The 13,739-nt window shown below is 31.7% G+C and overlaps 1 protein-coding gene across 1 annotated transcript; it reads left to right on the top strand.

Annotated features, from left to right (window-relative positions):
- Positions 1-1,637: 1,637 nt before the first annotated feature.
- Positions 1,638-12,074, top strand: LOC102624908 (peroxidase N1-like). Its single transcript, XM_006485165.3, has 4 exons — positions 1,638-1,738; positions 10,385-10,880; positions 11,067-11,229; positions 11,471-12,074. Exons 1-4 carry the CDS (start codon positions 1,638-1,640, stop codon positions 11,893-11,895), a joined length of 1,185 nt encoding a protein of 394 aa, XP_006485228.2. The 3' UTR covers positions 11,896-12,074.
- The last annotated feature ends 1,665 nt before the right edge of the window (positions 12,075-13,739 follow it).

Raw genomic sequence — 13,739 nt, 5'->3', positions numbered from 1 at the left:
TCATCATCGTTACTTTTGCTAGATGAGGTAGAAACCTCAGGAGACATCCTCCTAGCACTACTCCTAACACTAGAATTGCCTACCGGTTCTAAGGGGATCTTGGAGTCGAAAATGGGCTCTATGAGCATTCTAAACAGGAAATCTGGTTCATCATCGTCAATCTCAATTACCTTTTCCTTGCCTTTTGACATTTCCTAAACGATATCCAGAATGATATAACCAAATTCTACTCAACCCAAGAAAAAAATGACAAATATCCAAGATTGAAGTAGAGAAGACAATACATGAAATAGTAGCACACCATAACAGAGATAGAAAAAGTGACTTGATCTTCAGTGAAAAAAGATCGCTCGATCACCGGAGGGTGAAAGGAAGATTAAATGAAGGAATTTTCTTGCGAGAGTTAGGGTTCTCAAAAGACGCGAAGACCTCTAGTTAATTGTCATTTAATGGCACGCGCCCCAAGAGTCTCATAACTGTCATTTTGAAATTTGAATAAATGAATGGATTCTTGCCACATCATCTACATTTAATGACGATGCGACTCTTCGAGTAAACGGCTGTTAGTAGCTTAAAGGGTCGAATGGACAAAACGAGCAGCTTCTTCTTTCAGCGCCATGAAGCCAAAGTATCCTGAACAAAACAAAACTACCGACTAGGTGTACCCCAGCAAAAGTTGCTTGCTCATAGGCGAGGAGCTACAAGATTGTCGCGAGTAGAGGGTCGCTTGCTCGTAGTTGAGGAGCTACTTGCACACCTGATAGACGAAGTACGAGAAGGCCCATAGAGGAATCCAGGTGCCAAAGGACGCAGGCAATGGCAGTTATCGACACGTACTGCGATTCCAGAGGTTTCGGACTTGAAACCCACGAAGCAACAGTTATGGCATCCACAACGGAAGACCCTACTTAGTGATGAATGTGGGAGAGTGAGATTGAGCACCTAGGTAAGCTATAAAAGGGACTTTCAATGATGTAAAAAAGGTTAGACACTTAAACTAAAAAATTGACCTAAAAGAATTCTTGGGGCATTTCTATTTGAAACCTTGGGAAAATTCTAAGAGATTTCAACATTTTAGAAATTATTACAGAGCCATGAGATCAGTGGCAAAGGTTTTTCAAAGTAAGCCTAGATTGCTAACTTGGGCGTCGGAGGGTTTATGCCGGGAAAACCTCCGGCGTTCTCTGACTAGTTCTTGTGTGTGCAGGGGTTCACGAAGGAGAAGCGACAAGCCTTATAATCTTGCTCGTCTCAAAAGAGCAGCGTGAAGTTATCCTCAATTAACTACAAATTCAAGTGTTGAGGAGAGATTCTGGTCGCGAACGAGCAGACTCAAAATCTTGTATCAATAATACGTATTTTGATAACTTTTTATTGTCATCAACCTTTGATTACTATTAAATGACAAAGGTAATTAATCGTTATAATAAATGTCAAATAAAGATATTTGACACGAAAATACTTTACGCTTTTAAATTGTCAAATATACTTTTATTAATAGTTTAAAACTATTAAATATATTCTATTTTCTTGTAGTGGACCCATTGCCATCCCTACTTAAGAGACATTTATTGCTCTTGAATTGGTAATAGATAAAAAGACTGATAAAATTGCTTCTCTATACAATACAAGAAAAGATGATGAATAGATTTGTTCATCTTGATGGGTTTTCCATGAAGCTAAACCCCAATGAATCATCACCACTAGGGGCATCGACCTGCAAACTAATATTTGAGAGGTATGCCGCATATTTTGGATAATAACTATAACTCAAATAACAACTGGTAAAGAAAACAAAAATCTTGAAAGTGTAGAGACGTAGGGTGCGTTTGGGATTGAACTTGAAAACTATGTTAATACGTTTTTTCACTTATATCATAGAAAATCTATTATATCTTTAATAATTTTATCAAAATGATTATTTAAAATTTATATTTATTATAAATTATTAACTTTTGTTTCATAATTGTAACTTTTTTTCTGTAGCAGTTGTAATTTAAAAGTGATAGTACCTCAATTCCAAATAGGACCATAATCAATTAAATATTACCTATTAGCTCCAACCCACTCTAATAAATACATAAATTTATAACACAGAGAAACATAAATTGGTTTCTGTGGATGCCAATTGATCTTGAACTTGCATTCTACACGCTTGAAAATGCCATTATGCTTGAGAAAATGATTATTAATACTAACAATCCAACTCGACTGTGATCCTCTTGGGAGTCTGAGGATCGATGATCAGCTTAAAATAGTTGCTAGTGTCTGGAGAACGTCCCCAAATTTATTATATGTTTTTAGGACTCCCATCTTCTTGAATTTCAAATAATTAAACAAATTGTGGGCATTTGTCATCTTTTATAGCATCAACTTATCGGTTGAAGTCAATTTTCAACATCTAAGCTCTAACATTGCAATATGTTCAATATATTGACATAAATTTTGGTCACTACCAATATTGAGAGTTCAAAGAAGCAAATGAACCTTTGATGTATAAGCACTTTTGAAGGACATGGGCGGGTCACACCTATCGGGTCTTCCATCAACCGGAAGTAACTACGTACTACTTGGTAGTTACCAAGTCTTGAACACCTAGGGAGCAGTTATGTTTTTAAAAGGAGAAGGTAATATGAAGTTAATAATTTCATTATAAGAAACTTCCTTGGCTCTCTCCTTTTTTTATGACTATTTACACAAAGCAGAAGCAGAGACAGGACGATGATAGCCCTTTAGAATGGAATCATTTTAGCCTATTTTTTGTTCTTACGCTGTGACAAGAGGGGAGCTTTTGGCTTTGCCGTAATTGTGTTCCGATCAGAAAAATAGTAATTTAATTCTATAGACGATCATAATTTTGCTTCCTTTCGGTGTGCAAGTAAGTATATTAATTGTTGCAATTAATTTTAACCTGCCTATTATTTATCAACAGCCTCAAAGGTAGTAGAGCAGCGGCACAGAATCCTGCATGCATGCTCTGTACATACAGAATGTGCTAAGAAGACTAAAGTGCCTTCAGTAAACCCAAGGGGACAGAAAATGTTCACAAAGTTCTATGTTTACGTCAATGGGTATCAAACTGTTGAAGCAAACTTGGATCAATTCAGATCCAATCAACCCCAGAATCAATCTATTAATGATAAACTGTTAACCCTTAATCAATATTAGACAAACAGAAGCAAGAAAAGAAACAAATCGTGAAATAGAATTAAATATTAAACCCACAGCAATAATCAGATCCATAACACACGCAACAAAGACTCGACACAGACCAACTTTGTTCGTGAACAAAGAACAAGCTTCAGAATCTAGATTACAAGGTCCTTTTACAACGTTTACAACAAGCTTTTATATGCTCACAAATAGTAAAAAGCTTTTACAAAAAAATGATAGGTAAATAAATAGTAAAAGGTTTTACAAAGAAATGAACAAGCGATACAAATCACCCGCTATGCAGCTTTTTTAAGCCTCCGTCGTTTAAAGTCCAAGCCATTATAACTAGCTCCACGTCAGCAAGGAAATATCAGACTTTCGCGCAAAATGAAATTTAATCAAAATCGATCCAAAACGGTCATTTCTTTATTTATTATTAGGTTAATGCTGCTTCACTTTTTTTTTTAAAGATTTGATTATTTCATTTTTTAATTGATGATGATTACGATGATAATCAAAATAATAATAATCATACAAAAGATAATAATAAAATGATGATGACAATAATAATACTAAAAATAATAATAATAATAATGGGAAAATGAGATACCTTTATGATATTTTTTAAATAAGTCCAAATATCTCCCTCTGGTTATAATAATGTTAATTTCATTGATCATTTTACTAATATACTTTAATTTTATTGATCATTTTATTAATATACCTTTTGTTTTTATGTTAGCAATGGAGCGTAAATATTTTTTGGAATATCAATTAAGTAAAATGACTTATATACACCTGCTGACTTCGATGTAATACTACTGTTTTTGCACGATTTTCAAAAAAGTCCAAATCAGACTTGTTCGCGTTTTTCACTTGATCCTTCCGATTTTTTATTTTCTTTCTTGTATGGGAATCTGTCTTTAAAGTACTTGATTGCGTTCTTAATGTGTCTTTGAATCAAATTTCGATTTAGGATGTCTCCTTTAGTTTTTATTTGATTTTCAGGATATCCTTTTATTGAACATACTACTACTATACATAACCTTCAATATGTCATCTTTGTTGGAAAAATATGCTCTTAAAAAACATATGTGTTTATTTAATTGTAATAAATAATTTTTCTAATTAATAAAATAAATAAAGTATTTTATTCAAGTATCTTAATTACATTAATATTTTGAGTAAAATCCATTTAATTATATTAAATGTATTTATGTAATCACCCTGTAGATTCACAGAAAACATAAAAATAAGATATCTTATGATTAAATAAATTAAATTCGCAGTTGATAAATAAAGTTGAGCACTTTATTAAGGTATGACTGTAATAAATTTATTGAATGATTTGTCTTAATCATGTATGAATTTATTAATGTAGTACGGCTACATTGAATAAGATCACATATGAGATTTAATTAACTTTGTAATAACTGTCAGACTTATTAAATCTCATAGGCATTGATTTTACTGTAATCTTAATCTTGAGTTAGTTATGATTTCATGATTGTAATTGATATTCCATTTGAGTTGCAAATGGACACGACACACGCTTGTAATCAAGATTACCTGGTATCTTGGTGGAAGCAATTATGAGTATTGGAGTAATAGATTAACAATATAAAATTTATACAACAAATCTCTTGATGGGTTTTCGGCACTTGATCTTAGAATTTTCTGGTCAGAGTGTGTCAAAATATTTAATATGTTGAAAATGATCATTAGAGAAAACTAGTAAGTATCAAGGAACAAAATGTAATTAAATTAATTGGACAGTTGAGATATCGATTTAATTAACAATGTGGTACAAAAAAATATGCAGTAAAGAAATCAATGTGGCATGGGTCGAATTATTATTTGAAAACACTGTTCTAGATAGTATACAATTATGGAGGTCAATTCTAATATTTTAGTGGAGTAGATTTGAAATTAAATAATTGGTCTAGTTTAATTACAAGTCTAATTATTGTAGCCACTGTTGTGTGGACCCATATGATCCCCGAGTTAGCTCATTTAATTGACTGCACCGTTATTGGATTGATAAGTAAGATAACTAGTTATTTGGATTAAAAGCCTAAATATATTATTTAGTGAGAGGCTTCATTTAATATACTTGTGTGTAAGGGGCCTTGTGTTATTTTATAAGGTGGGCCCCTATAACACAAAAACAAGTAACGCCACTCTTGATGTTATTGTTTTTTAATTTAAATCAAATGTGATTTAATATAATTAAAAAATTAATAAATATAGAGCCTAGGGTTTCCATCAAATAAAGATATAAAAGAGTTTATTTTCTCTAAAAGAAAGTAGAACCCACATTATACAGATGAGAGAAAAAAAAAATTTCTCTCTAATTTTGAGAGGAATATTTTCTCTTACTAGTTGCTTTTAGCGGTGATAAAGGCTCCCACACATCAAGTGCAAATCAATCTTGAGTCATAACCTGGAAGATCATTGGTGGCGGATCGTGAACTAACAAGATTGATGGTGACGGATCGTGATCAAACCGGAGTGGTGGTGATGGATCGTGATCTGGAAGCCTAGATTAATTCAGTAAAAAAGTCAAGTCGGATTATCAAGGTATGATTTTCTAGATTACGAATTTCTATGTATTGTATGAGATCGGTCCTAAATTGTTTTATAGAAAAACCGATTTTTTAACCAACAAGATTCACTATTTTGTCCCTAACAGCATTGTCAACAGTAATGCAAGTAATTTTTAACTTATTAAGAGCTTATTTGGTATTACTTTTGAAAGGCTTAGGAGTGATTTTGAAAAGTTAAAATTAATTACAATAATCTAAAATTATCCTTATTAATTGGAATATAAATTAATTATTTTAAAGAGATTATTATTATTATTATTATTACTACTACTACCACTACTACTATTACTACTACTACTACTACCATTCTTATTATTAATATTTTATAAATTAATAATATACAATATTTATTTTACGTATCAATTATTATATATATACAACAAAAAATATTTTAAATACGTAGTTATAGATATGTAAATAAATTTTATTCAATATTATGTATAATTCAGTTATTTACATTTTTACAATAATTTAACAATAAGATTTATTAAACAAATATATACGACTTCTTTTAAAACTCACAACACTTTTTAAAATAAATTTTACTAAATATTTAACTGATTCTCTTCATAACTAATTATTTCTATAATACAACTAACAACAATTATTTTAAAAACTACGGCATTATCAGACTGGCTATAAATAGCTTTCTTTTGCCATCAAGGTAAAAAATAAAATTAATTAATAATTGAGAAATTAATGACAAATCAAACTAGGTAGTTTTCAACAAATTTTCGAAGATTAATTTCTAAGATATTTACATAACTGTATTACAACTAACTACGAAAAATATGCCCGTTCTAATCATTACACACACTTTACACTTTTACAATTGATGTGCCAATTATTCTTACAATCGATGTGCCAATTATTCTAAGTAAATTATTTAGTGAGGGGTTTTCTTACGATACCAAACATCACATCAACTTATTTACAAAGATAGTTATTTGAAAATTTGGACTAAAATAGATTACTAAGGAAGGAACCCAATAGTGACAAATTTTGAAGTAGAATTTTTTTTTTTCCTCTTAACTTTTCGCGCATGGTTGTCCCGTTGTGTAGATGAAAAGTCTTCTTTTTCATCAATCACCAAAGTCAAAGTGGAACAATGATTTTACGCGCATTTGAAAGTCCAAGTGGACAGTGGACCCGAGATCTTCACCACTTATTGATTATCCAAAACCAAACTCATTCTTGATTAGGCAATTATGATTATAATATACACTGATAATAAGACAAAATGTGGATAAAAAACAACATCAGTCTGTGTCAGTTTATTCACTTAATTGAAAATATTGTAAACTAGTATCGGTTTATCGTTGTTTCGTCACCTCTATGGCATTTCAAATATAATTGAAGAGTTGCACCGTTTGCATCCATCCAAAAATTTCTCATAACTCATTTTCTTTATTTTCTGTATTTGAATAATTAAAAATAATATAATATTGTTATAACTTCTCCATTACTGATAAGAATAACCTTAATGAAAGATCCACATAAAATCCGGGTACTTCAATCTTCTTTATAATTCCTTAAACTCCATTTTAAAGTCTCTTTTTACTCTTGTTCAGATACATTTTTATCTTTTATTTTATTTTATTTTATTTTTTCTCGATACTCACTTAATCTCTTACTCTTTGTTAAACAAACTCTTATAGTTATTATTATTTGTTTCTCATGAAAAAGGGTTCATTAATATCATATGCCTTCGCTTGCAGGATTATTTTCTTCTCAATTTAAAACTCTTAACATATAAATTTTAGAAACATATAGGGGTATATGATACATGCGCATCAAAAGTTGTCAAAAAAAATACATAATACACGTAGTGGCAGACTCAGAAATTTTATCTAGGGGGGACTTAGTAAAATACAATTAAAAAAAATTCACTAACAAATGTGTATATCAGTTGGCATGGGGCTGTTTTAACTTAATCAAGGTACTCGGTTCGAGATTTAAGAATGCAACTACGTTAAATATTTGTTGGGAGAATTTTACCGTCCTAATGATCCTACCTGGCTCGAATCTGAATTAATCGGACTCAATGTGATCTTTAAATATCAGATGATTTAGTATACCCAAAAAAAAAAATTCAAACAAAAACAAGTGCCAAATTATTGAACTTCATTGAATTAATAATTTTCAATACATTTACGACTATTCTCGACTCATTTTCAGTTTTTAAAGAATTACATACCATAATAATTTCATTGTCAACTTAATCAACAATTTCAAATTTTGTTGTTTTCATGCAATGACTTAAATTAGAATAATTATTTGAGGCAAAAAAAAAAGGTTACCATAAATAGTAAGAAATTTAGTTGATCAAATAACTCTATTTCAATTAGTCGTGTTTAATTCATATGAGAAAATCTTAACACTTCCTTTGTTTTTTATTCGAATGTGATAAAAAGACCGTGCAATTTTATTTTTGAAAGAGTGATGAAACCAGTTGGCTAATTAAAAAGCTAAAAACCAATGACTTTTTCCTTGATATTTTTAAAAATTTAAAATTATAAGATGACAATTATGTCAATCAATTAAATCATCACTTAAACACTCCTTTCAAGTCTAGTACATATATAACAAACTAAAAAATGAGCCAAACATATAAAATATTTTCAAAGGAAATTTTGAAAGTCTGGAAGAAACTTTAAATTTTTAAATGGACCAATTATAATATATTCAAATAAATTTCAAAACTCAGAAGGGGCTTCAGCCCCTCCTGGGTCTACACTAGGTCCGCCCATGAATACATGTGAATGTAAAGAACTTTTAGGGAAAAAAGTTGTTTATCTATTTATCGTGGATTTAATTAGACATAATTTTGTCTTTGCATGTAATTTTAATGAAGATTAAATCTGTAAAATACCAAAAGAGAATTTAATCACGAGGTTTTTTGAAGGGCTGTCAATATTCCAACTCATAATCAAAATAAACATAACCTAAATACCCTTTTTGCAGTTTAATCACAAAAATATTCACTCTAAATATTTGATCTTCCAAATTTTTTTATTCTGCCTCCCTTCCTGATCCAAACCAATCCAAGCCTGTAAAGAGTCAGGTTGAGTTGGGTTGATTCGGTCAATTTGATTAAAATTAATATTCTTTGAAACCGATAATAAAATAATGAAAAAAAATCCAATAATGTAAACTATGCATGCATGCATTGATTGTTGTAATAAAATACGATCAACTCAAAATTAGAAAGAAACTGGAATTAAAATTTTCATCTTTTAATTTCATGTGATTTTAGTACAATTACGAAAATAAACTTGAAAACTCAAAATCAAATCCAAATAAATTTCCCTTATCAGTTTATTTGACTATAATATAAATAAAATTAATTAAAACACAAATTTTAAAGTTATAAGTTAAAAGTTCATTGATCATTTTGTTTCTTAAAAGGCACAATAAATTATTTTAAAAACTGTAAAAAATAATTCACCATTTCGTGAGATTCCACCTCATATAAAGTTAATCTTTTCAAAAAAATTTTAGAATATGTATTTTACTCATATCAATTTTGTATGTCTAAGTGAATGAAGAAATATGTTATTCTAAAAAAAAAGAAATATGTTAAAAATAAATAAATAAATTATTAAACTATTAATTGTCAAAGGAATCTTCGTTTGTTCTTCCCGTGACTCATTCATCCCACTGCCACCGAACATACCTAGGAAGCGAGTCAACTGACAGAACAAGTGGATTACATCAGACAAGTCAATTGCAATAGGTCCAGTTAATTTACCAACCCCTGGGGTTCACTGCTGTTGAGAAAGCACCCAAAAAAGAAAATAATTGAAACGTTCATTTCGTGGAAATAGCTATTGATTGATTAAATTATCTTTTGCTTAACTACTAATTATTTCTTTAATCATTGTGATGTTACCTTTCACAAAAGAAAAAAAAAATCATTGTGGTGTTAGTTTCAAGATAAAATATGCTATAATACAATCATTATGGTTTTTATTCGATTACAATATTCTACTATGACTTAACTTTTTTTTAAAATAATTTTACTGATACTATAATTAAAAATCTATGGTGACCTGTGTTGATACAGTGGTTTGAAGTTCTAAAATCTGCTCCAACATTATAAAAGCATACTCCCAAATCATAAGAAAATTGTATATTAAAAGTTTGGTCCACTAAGAATTAGTAATCTATATAATGAAAAATTTTAGAATAATTTGATTTTTGCGGTTTCATGTCAATTATATGATAAATAAATAATACTATGATAATATACTTGTGTTTATGTTAAAAACCAAATATTTAAATAGTGATTATATAAAATTCAACTATATATGTTACACACACATTAATTGATTATATTATCGTTAACGTATTTTAATATTTTTCTTAAATAATTGGTTGTCAAAGACTTCATCAATTCTTTATATATATAAATAGTAGCAGAAAGTCTACCGTACAATTACTAATCCAGAAAAATTCTCTCAAACAAAAAAAAGTACTACGTACGTACCCCCCAGCCAAAATCATACTGCATTCCAACTCATCTCCCACAAACTTCTCAATTTCTAGGCTCTAGCTGTGATCTACTCGAGGCTTTTTGTAGCCGGCTTTGCTTACTTCTCCACACAGTTTTGACTAAATGTCAGTATAAATATATCTCACTTATCACATCTACAAAATCACAACGGGCTCTACAGTTTCTATTGCTACCTAGCTAATAATTTGAATTCATACAGTACATTAAAGATTATAATGGAGGGTGCTTTTGCAGTACTAGTACTTTTTGTTGCCATGGCTGTGACATCAGTTCATTGCCAAGCAGGGACTCGTGTTGGATTTTATTCAAGGTCATGTCCTCGAGCTGAGTCCATAGTTAGGTCTACGGTTCAGGCTCATTTCAGGTCTGATCCCACAATTGCTCCTGGGTTACTGAGGATGCATTTTCATGACTGTTTTGTCCACGGTTGTGATGCTTCCATTCTCACTAATGGCCCCAACACTGAGAAAACTGCACCACCCAATCGTCTGTTGAGAGGATATGATGTAATTGATGATGCCAAATCCCAGATTGAGGCTGCATGTCCTGGCATCGTCTCTTGCGCTGACATTCTTGCCCTCGCCGCCCGTGATTCTGTCGTCGTGGTAACAATAATTCTCCACTCTCATCATCATTATTGTTAATAGTTGCCTTAAATACTATTGTTGGGCTTTACTTATCCGCTTAAAATTTTAAGTCAAATAATTTTTGTAAACAATATCAGAGCCAAATTCTCAAGTTTGATTCACTTTACGTACAAACTAACATATTTTGTTGGACATGCATTGCAGACAAGAGGAATAAGTTGGCAAGTGCCCACAGGACGCAGAGATGGCAGGATATCATTGGCATCCGATACTGCCAATCTTCCAGGTTTCACCGAGTCTGTTGAAGCGCAAAAGCAAAAGTTTCTTGACAAGGGTTTGAACACTCAGGATCTTGTTACTCTTGTTGGTAAGCACCAAATCAAATTAACTCATTTATATAGTGATTATCAAGTGCGGGCACCCATAACTTATAAAGCATGGATTTGAACCGATGGACATTTTTCTACGACCTCATAGTTCAAATCCGTACTTTATAAGATAGAAGAACTAATAAATAAAAAATTCCTTTATGATCTGAGCTACTAAATTAAATTTATATGGATGATTGGTGGTTAAAAAATTTAACTTTTACCTCTATTTGTTACCAGGAGCACATACAATCGGTACTACAGCTTGCCAAATATTTAAGTACAGACTTTATAACTTCACTACAACAACAGCAACAGGAGCTGATCCAACCATAGACGCTACGTTCATTCCTCAACTCCGAGCACTCTGTCCGGAGAACGGTGACGGAGCAAGGCGCGTTGCACTTGACACCGGTAGCCCTAATAGATTCGACACGTCCTTCTTCTCGAATTTGAGAAACGGGCGGGGAGTGCTAGAGTCTGATCAGAAGCTATGGAGTGATGCTTCTACTAAAGCGGTCGTGCAAAGGTTCTTGGGTGTGAGAGGATTGCTAGGGCTGACCTTCAATGTGGAGTTTGGAAGATCCATGGTTAAAATGAGTAACATTGGCGTCAAGACTGGCACTGATGGTGAAATTCGCAAAATATGTTCCGCAATTAACTAAAAACTACGTAGTTCGGTAATTTAATCATTTGTCGTTGGCTTGTATTTAAAAAAAAAGTTTCATTTTCCGTTGAATAGATTTCAAGCTGGCTAGGTATATAGATTGACTTTTGCGGATTGGTGGAAATGTAATTTGATCTTTTGTGGAAATAATTAACTATTGCGCTGCTCTTTTTCTCTCATTGTGGCTTATGTATGAAGATGTTGTCTTCAATTTGAATTTGTGTAACTAACGTAATAATGAATGAAAGTAAAACGTACTGTTTGGGGGGAAAAGCAAAAAATTGCTTAAAGTTAAATGACAGAAAATAATTATTTGGCAGCGGAGAAAGTTAAATAAAATGAGCTGAATCTGAAATTGCAACTTTATTCAACGTGCTTCTAGAATAAATCTGTACATTTAACAAGTTAAACATACTCACACACACACACATACAAATGCAGCAACTCAGCTAATTTTAACAAAAAATTAATTAATCACAATTTGCTTAACAAACTATCACGCGTACAAACAGCCACATAACCATCTGGTACCAGCTGGAAGTACAAGTCATCAATTTGTAACTGACTGTAGAAACTGTTGTGATCCTTTGCTTTGTTGGTTACTTTGCTGACATTGTTGTGATTCTCTGTTATACTGCATAAGTAAGCTTCCTTAACATCCCCTCTCAAGCTTAAGGGTCTACTAACGAGATTGAGGTTGGACACGAGGTAGCTGAATTTTGGAAGTGACAAAAGCTTTTGTGAGGATGTCAACAACCTGACCACTAATTGCTGCCCAAGCACTTTATCTCCAATATAGTGAATGTCTAGTTCAATGGATTTGGATGAATGAAATTTGATTATCACTCCAAAGCATTGGTGTTGGCAGCTTAACAGTGTTGAGCTCAGAGAATAGAGATTCCAGCCATGAAATTTTAGAAACTTGCTGAGGGTAAAGCTCTCTACTCACTCTTAGCGCTGGACTTAGCTACTACAGCCTGACATTTAGTTATTATTAATATTAAATGCAATAAGCTCCAATAGACTTTCTATCATCAGCATCACATGCTCAATTAGCTTTTGAGTAACCAGTCAAACCTATAACTTCAAGCTCTCATTCCATCAAAACTATTCACACTAACTGGGGTGGAGAATTCAAAACCTTTTTTTCTTTACTTATTGCCTTTGGGATACATTTCAGACATCCTTGCTCATATATCCATCATCAAAATGGAAAATTGAGAGAAAATACAGACATATAGTTGACGATGGCTTAATCTTACTAGCACATGCACGTCTGCTTCTAAAGTTCTGGTAGAATGCATTCCACACTATTGTTTATTTGACAAATAGACTTTCCACTCTTGTTTGAATAACATTTCTCCATTTCAAAAGCTTTTTAAACAAAAACTAGGTTATTTGCTTCTTAAAACTTTTGCATGTGCTTGTTACCTTCTCTCAGACCATGTAATAGACATAAGTTTGATTTCAAAATTGGTAGACATATATTCATTGGTTACAGCTCTCATCATAGGGGTTATCAATGCCTTCATTCCTTAGGAATGGTTTAAATTTCAAATCATGTTAGCTTCTATGAACATTATTTTCCTTATGTCTTTTGTTTATATTTTTCTTCAATTTCTATAAATTATCAGTCATATTCATCTTGTGATTCTGTTTTAGAGTCATATGTTCCTTCTTTTGTTCATTTTCCAATTCCTTTGGCAACACCTCTAATAAATGTTTATGCCATCTAATAACCTAACACAAATCATCACTCTCTAATAAATTCAGTTTCTCATTACTCTTCTACTTTATCCTCACATCCTTCACAATCATATACTTTCCAATCACATACGCAAT

Source organism: Citrus sinensis, chromosome 4 (genome assembly GCF_022201045.2).
Source record: "Citrus sinensis cultivar Valencia sweet orange chromosome 4, DVS_A1.0, whole genome shotgun sequence".
Lineage (NCBI taxonomy): Eukaryota > Viridiplantae > Streptophyta > Magnoliopsida > Sapindales > Rutaceae > Citrus > Citrus sinensis.
This window is presented reverse-complemented; position numbering and strand designations above follow the sequence as displayed.